The sequence below is a fragment of the Bos grunniens genome, chromosome 1 (assembly GCF_055505025.1).
Source record: "Bos grunniens cultivar Pamir isolate PY7600 chromosome 1, Bosgru_T2T1.0, whole genome shotgun sequence".
NCBI classification, from domain to species: domain Eukaryota; kingdom Metazoa; phylum Chordata; class Mammalia; order Artiodactyla; family Bovidae; genus Bos; species Bos grunniens.
In genome coordinates, this window is record NC_141165.1 from 18,947,778 (window position 1) to 18,967,927 (window position 20,150).

Sequence of the window (20,150 nt, forward strand, 5' to 3'; positions counted from 1 at the left end):
AAGGGGAAATGTGAAGTCTAGAATAATAATGACTGTGTACTGCAGTAACGATAAGGCTAGACCTTAAAAGTGCCTAGGTATGTGGAGGAGAGATGGCCTGGGCAGTGTCCTGTGGATACAGCCCCTTTTTTGTCTTTCACAGGAGTAGGTGATCAGCAACGGGGGGAGGCGGGGTATTCTTCAGTTCTTTTCTGTGCTGCTGACTGCAGAAGAAGCTGTTTGCTTCGGCAGCAGTTGTCAGGATTGATGCTGTATGGAAAGGTAAGAAGCTGTCCAGCGTGCTCTCCTGAATAGATGCCAATAGCAGTGCCAGCTGGAGATAGACTCCATGAAATGCCTACCTGCAGAAGCAGAAAACTTGGTCCTGAATCTGCTCAGCTGAGTCTCCAGCTGAGACTTGAATTCCACACCATCAGCTTAGAAAGGGTGAAAGGGACACGGTTTCTTGTCATCCGTCTTGGCCCCAGAAGAGTATCAGTGATGCTCCTGGGTGTGTGTGCAGGCGGCACAGATGGCCATCGAAGTGCCTTCCAGAGAGAGGTGGGTGTTAGAGGCCCAGTGAATGACAAGTCACCCTGGCCATTTGAACTTTAGTCGCAGCTCATTCTCAAGGGGGCAGTGTCAAGCTATTGTATCAGCAGTGATTATGCACCAGACCAGTTGCTTTTTGAGGCCACTCTGGTTGGGTCAATAAAGCTGTGTCACTGACAGAAGACTGTCCACCCATTTTTCAGGGTAGAGGATTTCTTACCCAGTTCATTTAAAAGTTCTGTTAGTCTATTTATGTGAAAAGTTGGAAATGTAAGCCTGCATTACAAATGATGACACATTTATCAAGTATTTTCTGACATAAACCATCATAGGGCTCACAGAGCAGTATCTGACACACTTCATGTTTTCAGGGAACTTCTGGGTTTATCGTTATCTCTAGACCAAATAACAAGAACTCCAGGCAGGAAGTGATAAACTCCGCATGAGAACCTGATCGCTGGGTACCACCCCTAGAGATTCTGATTCAATAGGCGTGTGTGGGCCCCAGAAATCTGCATCTCTAACATTTTCCCACATGATACTGATACTGCTGGTTCAGAGACTTTGAGAACCACTGGGCTCTCACTTCCAGCTAAGGCTTTATAAAGAAAATGCTTATATTCGATTTTTAGATTTTCATAAATTGAATGAAGTTTTTACTAAAGGTGCCTCACATTGCATCTTTAATGTATTTGTGACCCTCTTGAAAACAGTGTTAATTACAACCTAGAATAAGTTTGGCTTTCAACATCTAGGTTAAACTAACCTGAAAGATTAAAATATTTTTTGACCCAGCAAGTCTGTATCTAGGGATTTATCTTAAAGGAATAATCAGAGTTGTGTGTAAAGAGAAATATATACAAAGATTCTCAGGGCAGTGTGGTTTATAATAGTAAAAATTGGAATCAAAATAAATGCCTAGCAGTAAGGGCTAATATGTCTTCTATTATAGAAGAATAAAGAAGTTCTTCTCAGTTTATTAAAAATGATGATGTAGTTACATATTCATTGGCATGAGAGGTGTTAAGAAATAAACTATAGTTGATACATACACACACACACACACAAGAAATACCATAGTGATACTAATGGTTCTCTGAGGGACTTTTCCCTTCCGTGTTTTCTAATTTATCCACAATGACCATGGGTGACCTCTGTGATTCTTTTCTGTTGAAAGAAGAGGGGAGTTCTGATGTACTTACCTTAAACATTTGAGTCAGTTTGAAAGCCAGCTCAATCTTCTGTTACAGAAAAACAGATTTTTTTTCTAAAGCTGATTCTCCATGTAAGCACCCCAGAATAATGAAACTCCCAAACGCTGGCTACTGTCTCCTCAAGGTAAGCACAGCTGAAAAAGTTAGGGTCTGGCCTCCATAAACCTCTTACCCTGATGGCACATTTAATTGCTCTGCCTCAATCCTAAAATAGACACTCCCTCTTTTATTTATTTTTTTTTAAGTTGAAATGTACTATTCTTAGAGGCCTCTTCTGATGTATTCAAAAGAAAATGGCCATTTGCAAACCCCTGAACTCCTGTTGTTTTTAATCTTCCATGCAATTCTGTTGAATATTTGTTGTGTGAAATAACTATGTAATAAAAATAGAAAGTTTATTTCCTATCTTCTGGTATTTATCATCTCCCCTGTGAGTAGCAGGTTTCCTCTCCAAGCTGGCCCACTTTTTTTCCAACTAATTAATTTTGATAGAGGCAGTGGGGTGCTATTTATTTATTGAGAAACCACCCTGTGCAAAGCAGTGGGGTGAGGACCCTGGGGGCCAGGGAGGCAGCATACATGTACTGACAGCAACATACTTTCATATAGATCATCGCATTTAGGCTTTGCTAAAGCCCTAAAATGCAGATTTTTTTTTTTTTTTGTACAGGTAAGGAAACTGAGTCACAGAAGTTTTGTAACTGATCAAACATCATAGAGTCAGGACCCAGACCGCAGTTGCCTAAGGCAGCTCACGCACTCATCCTTATGTGCCCCGGCTACCTTCCTACTGGAAACATCTGGAGGTGGTTCTCTCTTGGGCCATCTTCTTCCCTTCCGCCTGTCTGCTTTCTTTTCCAGCCTCCTCCTGGGGTTTGGCTGGGACTCAGCTGCTGCTGCAGGGTTGGCAACAACTTCCTTAGCTGCTGACTTCTGCCCTGTTCCTATAGAAACAGTTCTCTGAGAGAGCTGGGGATGGTGGTGGGGCTGGGGGAGGTTACATTGTCATTTTTATTATCACTCATCAAATACTCACTGTGTTGAGGGCTTCAAGACAACCACCTGCATGCGCCCTGTCCATCAGCCTCTATCCCCACATGTCACGGGTTCTTTGGGAAGAAGCCTCTGACGTGGAGCTGGGTGGGAGGACATTATTCTGGATGGGCCTCTGTGGACAGGAAGGAAGGAAAGCAGGATAAGGCGGAGGAGAAGCTGCAAAGTGATGCAGGCCTGACAAGCCTTACTTGAACCCTTGTGGGGGTCAGAACTCAGGTTGTCTGTGCAAGACAAAATGATCAGGCTTTCTACCTCAACCGTGATGAGTTGTTTCATATCAGGGGCACATAGGAAGGGCATAACTCTGGGCATTGTGGCTCTGCCACTGAGGCCGCTTCTGCAGGGATGGCGGCTGCAATCTGTCTGTGTCCCCCACTCCCACCAGCTGGGTAACACGTCTTTCCTGGAAAGGAAATTTGGGCACTACAACTCCACCTCTGGGTGTTGGGATAAGTGAAGGCAGAGACCAACCTGCTTCAAAGATTCTTGGCCCATTGTATCGACAACCCTGAGGTCCAGTATCATCACGGGAGATACTCAAGGAAAGGTGTCCACAAAGATGTCGGTCAGCTAAGCTTCTCAGTAAGTGGAACTGCTCTCACAGTGTCCCGGAGGAGAAAGAGATTGTGGGCCATGAAGCTGTACCTTTGCAGTAATCTGGGCAGAGAGGGTTGTCTGTCAAGGACACCCTGAGTATTCTGTGGGCAAGTGAGAGAAAGAGAGAGGTTGAAGGAGATGAGGTGAGAAGAATTCTAAATATGCTGAGCACCAAGGACAGCGTCTGTGAGGATTCCTGACTAAGCAGTGTCCCAGGAACTTAAGGGAGAGCTCGTTTGCCAAAATATCCAACCCTGCGGTGCCTGCATCAGCTCATCACCCGTGTGGTAGGTTGTTCTGCAGGAAGTGCAAATGCAGGTTTTTGTTTTATAATCAAGGTCATTCATCCAGCAACTGGAATGAATAAAGGGAAACTTTGGAAGAAGTGAGAGAAGAATCTCTCCTGGTGAAATGTCAGGATCATCAAGCTGTCACTTCTGCAGGGAAAATAGCTTTGCTATTTAAGAGAGATCATAGAAGTAGGAGGGATCCTGACAATATTACTATCATGAGCAGTGCTGTGCATTCTTAAGAAACACAGCTTCTAGTTGCTTGATGTCTCTTCAGATCATTTTGTTTCATCTCATTGTCAAAACACTCCCGTGGGGTGGTATCAAGCCTCACCAGCTGACATTTCCCAGGTGGGGAGTGACTCCGGAATGATGGTGCCTGATGTTCAGTAAAGCCTGTGACTTTCATTGTTGGTCCCAGCCATCTGTCTCTTCATATTTGATCCCTTTGATTGCTCTTCATCTTTGTTGGTGTGTTACCTTCCCAATTAAAGTCTATAACCCTGGAGGTCTGGGGATATGTCTTACAGGTCATAGAATGTTTGAACTGAAAGAAGGCCCTTAGTCTAATGAAACACTTAAATATACAGTGAGGAAACTGAAGCCCAGGGTGATGACTGGAGGACCATGCTGCTTGTGATGTTAGAGACAGAATGATGACTGTGGTCCCCAAACCTGAAGCCTGGTACTTTGATTTTAATTCCTACCTATTGAACTTCTAAAATAAATACTTTACCTTATGGAACTTAAAAACTTGAGTAAATGAAACCCAAAGTGAGCAAAAGGGAGGAAATAGTAAAGGCTGCAGTGGAAATAAATGAAATAAAGAAGAGAAAAACAATAGAAGACATCAATGAGACCAAAAATTGTCTCTTTGAAAAGGTTTAAAACATTGGTCAATCTTTAAGAAAGACAGTTAAGAAATCAGGAATGGAAAAGGAGACATTGCTACCAACTTTAAAGAAATTACAAGGATAAATTACAAAGGGCAAAAAATTAGATAAATCAGATAAAAGAACAAATTTCTAGAAAGATGCAAATTACTGAAACTGACTCAAGAAAAAAATCTGAATAGGCCTATAACAAGTAAGTCAAATTAGTCATTTTAAAACTTTCGACAAAGAAAACACCAGGCCCACACTGCATCACTAGTGAATTCCACTACACATTCAAAGAGGAATTAATACCAGTTTCACAAACTCGTCTAAAATACAGAATACAATAGAACATTGCCCAACTCATTCTGTGAGCCTCTTGTTTGATACTAAAACCAAAGATATCACAAGAAAAAAAAAAAACTGGACCAATATTCATTATGGCTATATATGCAAAAATCATCAACAAAATATTAGCAAACCAAACACAGCAATTTTAAAAAATAACAGATTTTAAGGACTATATAGAATGGCCAGTTGAGATTTATCTCAAGACTGCAAGGATAGTTCTACATCAGAAAATCAGTTAATGTAATACATAGACTAAAGGACATAGAGTAAAGGATAAAAACTATATGACCATTTCAATAGATGCAAAAAAGCATTTGACAAAATCTAACTCCCTTTCTTGATAAAAACAGTCACCAAAGTAGGAATACAAAGGAATTTCCTAAACCTGACAAAGGACCTCTGTAAAACTACCTACAGCAGCGTTAGTCATAACACTCATTTTGTTTGTTCATTTATCTTTTGTTGTGGAAACAACCCAACTGTCCAACTGTTGAATGAATAACCATTGAATGAATATATATATATATATACACACAATGGAATGTTATTCATCCATAAAAAGGAGCTCATTGTGGATGAGCTTGAAAACATGATGCTCAGTGAAATAAGCCAGGCATAAAAGGACACATATTGTCTGCCACTTATATGAGTTACTTAGAACAGTAAAATTCACAGACACAGAAAGTACTTTAGATATCATCAAGGGATTAGGGAGGGGAGGAATAGCGAGTTATTGTTGAATGGTTACAGAGTTTCTGTTTGGAGTGATGAAAAAGTTTTGGAGATAGTTGTAATGGTAGCACATCATGGATGTACTAACACCATTGAGTTGTACACTTAGAATAAGAAGTTCAAAAAAAGATGAATAGGACATAATCTCTGTGGTCAAGGAGTCAGTAACTAGTTGAAAAGGGTAGGGGAGTGGAGAAGGAGTGAAGAGTACTGGAAAGTAAAACATGGCAAGGAGCACCTTGGCTGACTCCCAGCACAGTTGTCACCATGAAGTGGGTATTCCCTCTGGGACTTGTAAACGTGGCTGAGCAGAATCTAGGCCTACTGTCAAGCCCCAGCTGCATAGGGTATTCATTGTGGGAACTGAATATCTTAAACCTTGATTTCCTCATTGAAAAAATGTACCTACTTCCTGGGAACCTCCCATGAGATGATGCCCCAGGCACGGCACTTATTTACCAAAAAAGGTTTAGTCATTATTGTCGGTGCTATTATTGTCCTTGATGAATTGGAATGAATTTGCATAGAATTATTTGAGTTGTCTGTGTTGAGAAGAGCAGACTGAACTCAATACAGCAAACATGGTATTCTGGTTTACTAAGGACAGCCAGAAAATGCTCCCTTCTCTAAAAGGGCCCAAAGGAATCACTGCACATTTGGTTCTTTGTTCTACTGAATGAGGGGCTTCCCAGGTGGCCCAGTGGTAAAGAATCTGCCTGCAATGTAGGAGATGCAGGTTCAATCCCCATGTCGGGAAGATCCCCTGGAGGAGGAATGGCAATCCACTCCAGTATTCTTGCCTAGGAAATCCCATGGACAAAGGAGCCGGCAGGCTACAGTCCATGGGGTCACACAGAGTCGGACATGACTGAATGACTGACATTTTCACTTTCTTCAGTCCCTCCTCCAGAGCACACAGCCCAGGCAGGGAGTGGGTGGAAGAGGCAGGGCATGGATGCCAACTGATCTGCTGCTGCTCTCTGGCTGCAATCTCGAAGACCCCCTGGGTCTCAGCCATGTAGCACACCCCTCAGGACTTTTCTCAGAGTACACAGGACCAAGTACCTTCAGAACGTCCCACAGGAAGGATGGAGTGGTTGGAGTTTTCTCTAAAATCTACCCTCACTGTGCACATCCTCTTTGAAAAAATCACTGTAGGTATAAACTCTGTTTGGTGGACATTCTTCAGTCTTAGAAACCCTGAAAGAAGAAGAGTGATGTCTAAGCCATGCTCCTTGTCAGGATCCACTGTTTTTAGAAAAAGCTGAAGATGAATCAAAGGTGAGGACCCATCAAAGGTAGATCAGAAAGGGACAGACTCAGGAGAGGCTGAGCCCCCAGGCTGTGGCTCCCAGAGCCCTGGGAGAGGTGAGAGTATAGAGTTCCCGATCTGTGCTGCCATGAGAGTCTCCGACATGGTGTGGGCATCTCACATGTACATGCTGTGTGCAAGTGCATGAAAACTCCGTTGAAATTAACAAAGAAGAATAATTTAAAAAATCAACCTAGGGATTGAGGATTCATTGTTTTTTAAAAAACATCAAGACAGCAGACCTTTGGAACCAGAACTTTATGGGCATGCAACCAACACAGGGCTCCAGGCTCAGGAGGGGTTTTAATGAATTCCTAATAATCTTATTTTTGAATTTATGTTTTATGAATAAAGTCTGCTGAGACAGTGGGACATATGGCAGGGTCTTGAAGCCTCCTCTGGGGCCTCGTCCCTGGAGAGAGTCCTCTGAACACCACCTCCTCCTCAACACTGCCCTCCCCACCACTGCCACCTCTGCTGGGGTCGGGGAAAGGGAGGCCAGACATGACTTCTGGAGGGCTGGAATCAGGGGGCCTTTGGGTCTTTGTGAAGGTTTTCACTCTTCTTGAGAGTAGCTAGCCCAGTTCTCAAGGGAAGATGACATGAAATAAATATCCAGTAAAAAACACCAGGACAGGTCCCTATATAAATGCAGGAAAAGAAACCAGCTTTTCTCCTGCTTTTTAAACAAAGAGTCCTGCATTGTCAGATAGCACTGGACCCCACGAATTCATAGCTAGCTTGTCACATTTGCTACTCAAAATGTGGTCCCACGTCCAGCAGTACTGGTATCACCTGAGAGCATATTAGAAACATGTGGGTAGGGCCTAGCAGAATCTCAGGCCCTACCCACACATACTAAGTCAGAATTTGCATTTTAACAGGATCCCTAGCTGATTCGAATCACACTTGAGTTTGAGAAGCAGTGGTCTAGAATATACTCCAAGACTCAGTGACCACCTATTAGAGGAAGCCTGTGACTCGGCCCAGCTGTTCTTTATTGTGGTTGCTGAACATGTTGTCCTTTTCTTAGACGTAAAGCAACTGCTATTCATGTTGGAAAGTGGAAGGAGAAAGGCTGGTGAATAGGAAACACTGTGAAAAGAGTTGCTCTGAGCACCAAGCTTCGCCAAGACTGTTGCTTGAAATTCTCTTTGCCCCAACCTCTACTCTTGGGCTCAAGGCTTAGCATCTTTCCCTGTGATGCTGAGGGTCTTATTGAAGGGAGCAGTAACCAGATTAAAATAAGCTGCAGCTCTGGGGAAATTGCTCTGACCTTTCCTTGCATAAGCCCTAAGAATTGCCAACTTGCTCCGGGTGAGACAGGAAACATGGCCTTCCTTTCTACCTTGGCAGAACTGGGTTTTGAGCTTGCATGTTACTTGGCATGGTGTGCTTGTTGTTTTCGTAACTTCTTAGGTTCTAGAAAAGATGGTTATAAAAAGCAACCAACATGAATATGAAGTGAACCGCTCTGCCTCCCCCATCACCCCCTCACAAGAGCCTTTTCTGGGAAGAAGCAGCCGTTGGGAGAGAACGCTGCTGTGAAGCCATCTCTAGTAACAGAGACTGAGATGGGTTTCTCTCAGAGTTGGAGGGTGGCCTCCTGAGTAAGAGCAAAGGGAGCCATCAGGCCCTAGTACTTACCTATGAAGTACTAGGCAGGACATGCAGTTTACTTAGCTAATTGTAATGTGCCCTTTACAAAGTTCTCACCAGTGACTCCGCATCTAGGGATGGAGCCTGAGGAAAGACCAGAGATTCTGACAAAGTGAAGCAAGGTTATATTCATCTTGATGGTGGCTGTAAAAACACAAAGTTCAAAGTGGGGCTGTGTGTCCCCAGAGGAGTATACAAAGAAGGCGGGGGGTAAAAAATAATAGAATTTGCATTTGGTCTTTTTAATTTAAAAATAGAGGGAAAAAGCTGTACTAATTTTGCTCCCACAGAATGGGAGTTGGCCCTCACTTCCTTGTTTGGTCCAAAAAGCAGACAGTCATGTGTGTTATAAGGGGAAAGCAGGAGTTTCACAGAATGGGTACCTGCTCTAACAAAGTCACTGCATGGATATAGTTCCTAAATGAATCTTAGGACTCAAGAGTTTTCTCCTGATGGGATGAGGCACCTTGTAGGGGCTCTGAGGGATGAAGACACAGAGAGGACTCTGCCCGCCCCCCTCAGGCCACATGAAGATCTGACTTTTGATGACCCAGCCCCTCACTTAGGGGCAGCCTTAGCTTCTTAATGGAAGCAGTGTTGTTTCAGTGGGTGGAGTATTTCTCCCCACCAGTTCTCACCTGTTCTGTAAGAGTCTCCAGGGTATCTTGGTAAAAAAAAAAACTGTGGCTCTCAACAGATTTCCTAACTCTGCAGCTTTCATTAACAGCTCTTTACCTCCTAAACCCAACTTTGGCCTTCTGCTCCATCCTGCTGAAGTTCAAAGCTTCAGATTATTCCCTGGTCAGCATCTTACCTTCCACTGCAAAAAAGCTAATGCTCAGATGTGAGGTTAAAATAAAGGGAAAACTAAACTTATTAGAAAAAATTCCTCAGGCATCAAAACAAATTCCATAGCTTCTGAAAGATAGTGGCCAAAGGCTATTGGTTTCCCCCTGTATAAAAAGGCCATCTTTAAAATAATGGTATTTATTTAAATAATCCTTCCTGAAAGAGGCTTTGTCCCGGAATTCCTTGTACATATTAAAACTGTAAATAATCTTGTCATTTGGAATAAATTATTTAATAGGCATGTCATAATTGAATTTATCTCTAATGAGCGTGGCATTACCTTGTGGCAGAGGTGAAATAGCTTCTTTTCTGATTGTCCTTGACTGTTGCCTTGAAGTTGCTGAAGTGCTGATGGAGTCAATAAGGACTGTGCATTGATTTTCAGACACAAGGACTGTTACCAGCTCAGCTCCAGACACACCCTCAGAACCAACAATTTTCAACAGTGCAATGGCCAGGACCAGGATGAAACACATGCGGGAGTAAGTAGCCTATGGCCCGACCCCTCAGAGAGTGCAATGTGTGAGAACATATCAGTCATGTGATGCTGTCCTGTTTGGCCACCACAGAGACCACAGCCATGCTTTTCTATTATAGAAGCAGCAGTGAACGGAGTGTACGTAGCTCAGCTGAAGAGGCCTGAATCTGCATGGAAGGCACTAGCTGTGGTCTGAACATGTTTCCCCTCAAACTCATATGTTGAAACCCTAAGCCCAAAAGGAGATGGTATTAGTAGGTGGGGCTTTGAAGAGGTACTTAAATCATGAGGGTGGGGCCCTCAGGTGTGGTATTAGTGACATACTATAAAAGAGACTCCAGATTGATCCCAGCCCCTTCTGCCATGTGACAGGGCCCTTAGCTGTGACCCAGAAGAGGGCCTCCACCAAAAGGGGGCCACATTGGCCCCTTGTTCTAGGACTTCCCAGCCTCCAGAACTGTGAGGAAAAAAAGTCTGTTGTTTGCAAGCCATGGAGCACATGCTATTTTGTTGTAGCAGACTAAACAAACTATGACAGCACCTGTTATAAACTTCTTGGCAGGGAAGGGACCCAGCCTCCTAATCTAACTTCTCTGCAACTCCTATCTCCAGATCAACGGCAGGAAACTCTCTTTGTAAGGGCTACATGGTGCATATTTTAGGTTTCATGGGCCAGTTATCTCTGTTACCATTACAGCTCTGCTCTTGTAACACAAAAGCAGCTATGGACAATATGAATTATTGAGTATGGCTGTACTTTAGTAAAATATTGTTTTCAAACTGCAGTCTGAATTTGATATAATTTTTAGGTGTCACTACGTATTATTCTTCCTTTGATTTTTTCCAACCATTTTTAAATGTCCATTTTTAAATGTTCAAACAATTCTTAACTTCCAAGATATACAGAAACAAACAGCAGGTTAGCTTTGGCCTGTGGGCTGTATGGTTTGTATACCACTCCTATAGATGTTCCAACTCAGAAACTTGTCTCTAAAATCTGCTTCCTATATGGGTGCTGGTTGATTAGTTAGGAAGTTTGATAAAAATTATCTTCAGTTGATTTTCATTTATATTGTTCTTATAGTACAACACATTATCCCTCCAGGCTGATATTTGGAAACAAAGGAGAAAAAAAGTACTGAAAATTGTTTGCAAACCTCGAGCTGATAATATGTTTAGATGCCTGTTGTTTTCGAGTCTTGCCTGTACCTGAGTGGTCACCTAGTAACACAGTTACCATGGCACCAAAGATTCCCAGGATCTGGAAGTGAGGGAATTTGGGTGAAACTTTCCCATCTGCCCTTCCTTCCGCTCATTCTTTCTGGGAGGAGATTATGGAGAAGGCTTGCTAATCTCCCAGTCAATAATCTTCAAAGGCAAGAAAAGCAACTCACTTATTTCACCCTTAAAATTTAATAATGTGGTATTGTAGTCTTAGAGTTTTGATCTAAGACTTCATCACTTTTGCAGAGGACACAATATCTCATTTCCTAGCACATTATGAAATGCTTTAAATAATTAAAATAAAAGCAGTTTTGCCAAAAAAAAAAAAAAAAAAAAAAGGTAACCAAGTTGCATTCCAGTGATTTTATTCCTGGTGTGTTGTTCACTTCTTTATGCTTGATTGAATTTGACCAAGTGCTTCCTGGCTCACTGATACAGTTTGAGCTACTCCCCCATGGATGGTACTGCTCCTCTGGCAGAATAATGTGTTATCCCCTTATATTCCACATCACAAAGCCCCACACCATTCCAGAAGAGGCCAAGAGGAAATTGAGGCTGCAGAGCTAAGGATCTTCTGAGGATGTTTGTTTCCACAGCCAGAAAAGATGGGAATTGTGGGTTCTTTCCCTACGTGGTAATGTACTGGCTGCATCCCCAACATATGGACAGCAACTGTTGGAATTCAAAGAACAATAAATGACATTTGTCCCCAGGGAGATTATAATGTGGGGAAAGCACCGGACTTCAAACTGAAAAGCTAAATAACAGCACAGTGGTTATGTAATCAGAGGTGATGGTTAAGAAAAGTCCCCAACTGGGACCATAGCCATATGCCAAACAGAGCAGATGGTGAAAGTGTCAAGATGAGAAAGGGAATTTGAGGATGTCTCTGGGGGAAATAGGAACTTGGCTTCAGCATTAACATAGACATAGGATTTGAAGGATAAAGAGAAGGAGGGAGCTGGAGCCCAGCAGACTTGGAGTCTGACTTTTAGTTCCACCAGGAGATGGCTTTCTGAGCTCAGGCAAGTGAGTTTTTTTCCAAGGTTCAGTTTTCTCATCTGCAAAATGGTTATCACATTATTGCCATAGCTGATTCCCTGGTAAGTGGACTCAGGGGTGGGGATTTTGTGCAGGAGGTAAGTGTAGGGTGTCCTGGAGGCCAACACCTGTAGGAAGGAGGGCAAAGGAAGCAGACAGTCTTGGTGGAGGTCTCCACTGCTTTGGCAGAGAGCTCTGAAGCTAGACCTGCCCTGCAGGGCTCCACTGGGCAGAGGGGAGAGGGCTAGGCCCATACAACCCAGGTTAACCAAGCACTGGATGTGGGCCACCCTGGAAAGGGACTAAGACAAGGCAATCCCAGGAGGGGCTGACAGCTGAGGGGAGACCCTCAGGGACATCCTCGGCAGCCAGGGAGTGCGTGCAGGGCCTGCTGTGATGAGTCTGTAACTTAATGCATGTAAAATTGATACATAAAAGAGGTTCTTAAAGAAAAATCAAGTATCTGGTACCAATCTCTACAGGGTCAAAAAGATAGCTTTTTATTTCAAAGAATATAAGGAAGGGAACACAAAGAATGTATTATAGGGATACTAATTACATCAGGTGACTGTATTCTTTTTTTATTTTTGAAAACTGTCAAGCCTAAGAAAAGTTGTAAGAATAGCACAATAAACCCCTATATCTGCTTCATCTAGAGTCACCAATTATCATTTTGCCACAATTACATAATTTCTTTATATCTATCTATACATGTAAAGTATTATTCTTATTATTACAGGGTAATTTGAGAATACGTTTCATTCACCATGATTCTTCACTTTTAAATATTTAAAAGTACAGCTCCTAAGAACAAGGACAGTCTTTTATATAATCACAGTAAATGGCTAAATTTAAGAAATTTCACATTGATATATTATTTGATACACCGATCCAGATCCAAATTTTACCAATTGCCCTAATAATGGCTTTTACAGCAGTTTTTTTTTTTTTTTTTTTTTCTGATCCAGGATACAAACCAGGATCACAGATTTTCACGCCTTTTTGGTGTTATTTATTGTGGAACAAATCTTCAGTTACTTGTCTTTTATGATACTGACATTTTTGAACAGTACAGTCAGTTTATTTGTCTGATATTTCCTTATAGTTAGATCCAAGTTACTAATTTTTTTTATGGTATCCTGTATAAGTGATTCTATGTCCTGAATTTTTTAAAACTTAATTTTTGGAAGCTGTAGACATATATGAAAGCCATCAGAATAGTATAATTAATCCCAACAGACTCACCAACCAATTCAACAATCAACAGCTCAAGGCAAACCTTGCTTTGTCTCTACTACCATCTATTCTTCTGTGTTGCTTTTAAGAACATACTATCCAGGGCTTCCCTTGTGGCTCAGCTGGTAAAGAACGTACCATCCATCAGGGGCTTCCCAGGTGACACACTGGTGGTAAAGAACCCACCTGCCAATGCAGTAGATGTGAGAGATGCAGTTTGATCCCTTTGATCCCTGGATCAGGAAGATCCCCTGGAGGAGGACATGGAAACCCACTCCAGTATTCTTGCCTGGAGAATCCCATGGACAGAGGAGCCTGGCGGGCTATAGTCCATAGCATTGCAAAGAGTCAGACGGGACTGAAGCAACTCAGATGCATGCATGTATGCACTGTTCATCAGATATTTTCATCTTTAATCTTTCAGTAACATGTGACTTTCAGTAACATCTGAAGTGAACTGAACATGTGGCTTTTAACTTACTCTCTGACATCTTCCCTTGGGAGCATTTCAAACTCAGGATGTTCAAACGGAACCCCTGGTTTCCTTAACCAAGTTTGCTTCCTCCACAGCTTTCCCCATCTTCACGTAAGAAAGGTGGGACCTAGGTAAAAATGAACCTTTCTGTGTATGTGACTTCGGGTACCAGGCCTCATCCTGTCCTACGGTGAGAGAGGGAAGTCTGTAGGGAAGTGGGGAGGAACAAGTGATGATGTCGTGCAGTGGGCTCAGTAAGCATTCATACATGCAGTGTCAGGCAAAGGGTAACCCTAGCATAGCAGTCAGGAGGGAAGGCCTGAGCCTGGGGACAACAACTGCTGGGATTTCTGTCCCTGTTTCTCATTACTAGCTTGTGTCCTTGGACAAGTTACCCAACCTCCTTGTGCCTGATAATTCTCGTCTGTAAAATGTGATGGTTCCCACCTTGTGGGGTTGCTCTGAGGGTTAGTTGGGGTTACCTATATATGAAATGCACTTAGGGTACTTTATGGCACAGAGTAAGTGCTCGATAAAAGTTAATGACTTAAAATAGACTCTGGATAGACGTGTGGTTGCTTCCTTCTGAAAATCCCTAAGCAAATATCTGAAGGTGTTGTCATGTGTTAGCCTGCTATGTTATGTTTTATACCTGTGGGCATCTGTGGGCAGAGAAGCTGTCAGTGAAGGCATTTATATAGCACTTTTTTTTTTTGTTTTTGCATGCACAAAGAAGTGTCAATTCACTGGGGAAATGTCAGGAAGTTGTTGAATATAAAAACCAGCCATTTACCATCCTCCAACACTTAGCTTCCAGTAGAGGCCACTTCTTACTCCTGCTGGGAGACCATCCACAAATGGAATGCCCTGCTGGGTCCTGGGAAGCATGCACTTTGAGCAATTGTTAGGTGATACCACTCAAAGTCATTGCAATATCTGGAGAATCACAAGGAATAAGTGTGGACTTCGTTTCTGGCTGAGTAATCTCAGTTGACATTTGAAGAGATGTTGCTATTCATACGTAGATGTATGTATGCATGTATAGACGGATGGATGGATAGATGGATGGGTGGATGGTTAGATGGAGGGATGGGTGGATAGATGGAGGGATGGGTGGGTGGCTGGCTGGCTGGGTGGGTAAATAAATGGGCCTCTATGGCTTTGTGGACCTCCTGAAATCTCTGCCTTCAGGATAGGAGTTTCTGGCTTTCTGTTAAGCTTTCTTCACAATCATCTCCTGCATTCAGTTCCACACCTGGCTCCAGGCTTCCACTGGAGACCAAAGAGGAGGACCTAGGGAGTGACGGTGAGTCACCTTTCAGCAGTGAGTAAGTGACGCTATTGCCGAGGGACAGATCCTATAACTCACACAGCCGAGGCAGTGGGTCACGCAAGGAGGCCTTGTTCAATCTGAGTGACTGGTTCTTTTGGCCTTTATATATCAGGTGATCTCACGGTGCCCCTTGGCTTTGCTACTTAAAGTGTGGCCAGCAGACCTGCAGCATGGGCATCACCAGGAAGCTTGTGAGAAATGCAGAATCAGAATCTGCATTTTAATAAGCTCTCTGGAGAGTCATGTACATATTAAAATTTGAGAAGTACCTATTCAGGAGGATTGACCCTGGGAGAAGTTTACTGGCAGAATATGAGTTGGGTTCAATAAAAGCTAAGTATCATATAAAAATATATTTACATGTGTATGCTTTTAGAGCCTTGATTTTTAGACTTTTTTGTTTACTCATTTTCTATTTATTTTATTAAGGAAGAGGTCATTTATATCTATTAATAGTAAAACTCACCCTATTTAGAGTATGGTTCTATGAGATTTGACAAATGCATCACTTTTTTATTTGCATACAATAAAATCTACTTTTTCAATTATACAGTTCTGTCAATTTTGATAAGTACATATAGTTACATAAACATCAACACCATCAAGACTGAAAGATGGTTTTCTCACTTCTAAAACTTCCCTTGTGTTCTTCCTTTGTGTCTGTCTCTCCTGTTAACCTGCCCCTGGGAACCACATATCTGTTTTTTGTGCTCATGGTGTTGCCTTTTGCGGATATCACATAAGTGGATGCATCACAGACCCCACGCCTAACTGGGTGGTAGCTGTGGATATGGGTGCAGATCACTGAAGAGTCATGTTTTAGACCTTTATAGTTCTGAAACCCTTCATGCCCACAGAATTGTCACAAAGAGACCCAGGTTTGGGGTTAAGTTTCAGGCTGCTCAGCAGTTGTCCCTAAGGTTTCTGGACCCACGAAGCCTAGCGTTAGAGACTCAGTACCTGAGAAATTCTGAGACTGAACTTCGCTATGAGGAACCTGTCAGGAGCTTGTGTTAGTGCCTGTGGACAACATGCATAGGAGTGGCCTCCATCGTCTTACTCAGGGAAACCACGTTTTAGGGCTGGAATCTACCTCGCAAAGCCCAGCCTGAGAAGGAGAAGCCATGGAGAACACCTGAAGGTCTAGGGAGCTTCTGAGCCTGTTTCTCCCACTGGATGCTGATGCCCTGAAAAACATCTGGACCTGGAGGGGTAGGAGCCCTTTGTGGTGACCACAACCCTGAATCACCTCTGCAATGCCAGTTCATGCAAAGGCCACGGGAAAACAAACCACTGTCTGCATGACACAGATAACAGGCTTCTTGATGTTGTCCTAGAGCTCATGGATGCTCTGGTCAATTTCTTTTTCTTTTTTTTTTTTAGGCATCCCCACCCATCTGTTTCATTTTGTATAGTCTCTATGGCTTTGACTTCAATTTAATCTTTTCTACTACAATGACTAAACTACTATTAAACTGCTATTAATCCTATCCAGTGTATTTTTTAATCTCAGACATTGTACTTTTCATCTCTAGAAGTTTAATTTGGGTCTTTTTGAAAAATATGTTCCATGTATCTGATTAACATGTTTACTAGTCCCTCTATTTGAACAAGTAGATTAGAATTGTAATAACTATTTTAATGTCTATGTCTACTAATTTTAACATTAGTATCATTTCTGGGTTGGTTTTGATGGATTTATTTCTCTCTTTACTATAGATCACATTTTTCTGCTTCTCAGTCTGCCTGGTAATCTTTTACTGAATGTCAGGCATTGTGAATTTTTCCTCGTTGGGTCCTGGGTGTTTCTGTGTTTCAGTAAATAGCTTAACCTTTGTTTTAGGATTCACTTAAGCTGCTTAGAAACAGGTTGATTCAGCTTTGTTATGTGGGACCAGAGCAGCAATTAAACTGTCCCTGATTATTGCCCATGAGTGAGGAAAGACCCTTCTGTGTGCTCCACCCAGGGGCCAGTGGATTATCAGGTTGGCTTGGCAGGTATGAAGATACCCTGGCCTGGTCCTGTGTGAGTTCCAAGCACCATTCTCTCTAACTCACCCTATTCTTTCCTTCCCCTCAGTAATTTCCTCACGTACATGCAGTTACTGAACTGAGCCACATCATTAGTTTCCGTGTGGTTATACAGAGGCTTGCTTGTTTTAAATTTTTAGAAGCCGCTTTTTTTAACTTTTGTTTCTTGATTATGTAAAGTGTTTCCATGAGTCCAAAATCAAATTCATAAAAAGACATATTTAACAAAGACTAATCTCTATCCTGATGCCTTACCCTAATGGCCTCCTTTTTCAAAAGGGAATAATTTTAAAATTTTGATGGCTTACTCTTTCTTTTTTAAAAAATTTGTTTATATTTAACTGGAGGATAATTGCTTTACAATGTTGTGTTGGTTTCTGCCATACGTCAGCATGTATCAGCAGTATGTCCCCACCCTCTGTAGACTCCTTCCCACCCCTCTAGGTTGTCACAGAGCACTGGGTTGAGCTCCCTGCATCATACAGCAAGTTCCTACTGGCTGTTTCACATATGGTAATGTACATGTTTCAATGCTCCTCTCTCCATTTGCCCCACCCTCTTTTCTCCACTGTGTCTACAAGTCTGTTCTCTATGTCTGTGTCTCCATTGCTCTCCTGCATTTAGGTTCATCAGCACCATTTTTCTAGATTCCATATATATGTTAATATACGATATTTGTTTTTCTTTTTCTGATTTACTTCATTCTGTGTGACATGCTCTAGGTTCATCTACCTCACCTAGTACTGACTCAAATTTCTTCCTTTTATGGCTGATTAATATTCCATTGTATATGTATACCACAACTTCTTTATCCATTCATCTGTTGATGGACATCTAGCTTGCTTCCATGTCTTAGCTATTGTAAATAGTACTGCAGTAAACATTGCACTCATCTCGCACGCTAGCAAAGTGATGCTCAAAATTCTCCAAGCCAGGCTTCAACAATACATGAACTGTGAACTTCCAGATGTTCAAGCTGGATTTAGAAAAGACAGAGGAAGCAGAGATCAAATTTCCAACATCTGGTGGATCATTGAAAAAGCAAGAGAGTTCCAGAAAAACATCTATTTCTACTTTATTGACTACACCAAAGACTTTGACTGTGTGGATCACAACAAACTGTGGAAAATTCTGAAAGAGATGGGAATACCAGACCACCTGACCTGCCTCCTGAGAAATCTGTATGCAGGTCAGGAAGCAACAGTTAGAACTGGACATGGAACAACAGACTGGTTCCAAATCGGGGAAGGAGTACATCAAGGCTGTATATTGTCACCCTGCTTATTTAACTTATATGCAGAGGACATCATGTGAAATGCCAGGTTGAATGAAACACAAACTGGAATCAAGATTGCCAGGAGAAATATCAATAACCTCAGATATGCAGATGACACCACCCTTATGGCAGAAAGTGAAGAGGAACTAAAGAGCCTCTTGATGAAAGTGAAAGAGGAGAGTGGAAAAGTTGGCTTAAAACTCAACATTCAAAAGATGAAGATCATGGCATCTGGTCCCATCACTTCATGGCAAATAGATGGGGAAACAATGGAAACAGTGAGAGACTTTATTTTTTTGGGCTCCAAAATCACTGCAGATGGTGACTGCAGCCATAAATTTAAAAGATGCTTACTCCTTGGAAGAAAAGTTATGACCAACCCAGCAGCATATTACAAAGCAGAGATATTACTTTGCTAACAAAGGTCCATCTAATCAGAGCTATGGTTTTTCCAGTAGTCATGTATGGATGTGAGAGTTGGACTATAAAGAAAGCTGAGCACCGAAGAATTGATGCTTTTGAACTATGGTGTTGAAGAAGACTCTTGAGAGTCTCTTGGACTGCAAGGAGATTCAACCAGTCCCTCCTAAAGTAGGTCAGTCATGGGTGTTCATTGGAAGGACTGATGTTGAAGCTGAAGCTCCAATACTTTGGCCAACTGACGTGAAGAACTGACTCATTGGAAAAGACCCTGATGCTGGGAAAGATTGAAGGTGGGAGGAGAAGGGGACGACAGAGGATGAGATGATTGGATGACATCACTGACTCGATGGACATGAGTTTAAGTAAGCTCTGGGAGTTGGTGATGGACAGGGAGTCCTGGTGTGCTGCAGTCCATGGGGTTGCAAAGAGGCAGACACGACTGAGTGACTGAGCTGAACTGAACTGAGTGGATGTTGGGGTACATGTGTCTTTTAGAACTGTGGTTTTTCTCAGGGTATATGTCCAGTAATGGGATTGCTCGGTCATATGGTAGTTTTATTCCTATTTTTTTGATAAATCTACATACTGTTCTCCATAGTGGATGCATTAATTTACATTGCCACCAACTGCAAAAAGGTTCCATTTTCTCCACATTCTCTCTAGAATTTATTGTTTGTAGATTTTTTGATGATGGCTATTCTGACCTGTGTGAGATCAAAACCTCATTGTGATTTTGATTTGCATTTCTTTAATGATAAGTGATGTTGAACATTTTTTCATGTGTTTTTTAGCCATGTGTATGTCTTCTTTGGAGAAACATCTATTTAGGTCTTCTGCCCATTTTTTTTTTTTTTGAGTTTGTTTTTCTGATATTGAGCTGCACGAGTTGCTTGTATATATTTTGGAGATTAATCCTTTGTCATTGCTTCATTTGCCATTATTTTTTCCCATTCTGAGGGTTGTCTTTTCATCTTATTTATGGTTTCCTTTGCTATGCAAAAGCTTTTAAGTTTAATTAGGTCCCATTTGTTTATTTTTGTTTTTATTTCCATTCACTCTTTCATGTTTTAATTATATTCAAATATTTATATTCTGAAGAAATTGGTAGCACATTATATACACTTTTGTTGGTTTCACTTAGACGTGTATCCTGGCAATTGCTCTGTG

General features: G+C 42.0%; 1 protein-coding gene across 43 annotated transcripts in view; it reads left to right on the forward strand.

Annotated features, from left to right (window-relative positions):
* NEK11 (NIMA related kinase 11) overlaps positions 1–20,150 on the forward strand; it is a 272,407-nt gene that overhangs the window by 211,943 nt on the left and 40,314 nt on the right. For 27 of the 43 annotated variants that reach the window (XM_086345852.1, XM_086345908.1, XM_086346034.1 and 24 more), the window contains one exon: positions 9,852–9,948. The exons of 5 other annotated variants lie outside the window; for them this stretch is intronic. In XM_086345852.1, the coding sequence (XP_086201978.1) occupies positions 9,852–9,948 (97 nt within the window). Of the gene's footprint in view, positions 1–9,851; positions 9,949–10,063; positions 10,730–20,150 lie in introns of those variants that run through there. 11 more of the 43 variants (XM_086346526.1, XM_086346756.1, XM_086348017.1 and 8 more) reach the window with 1 other exon arrangement.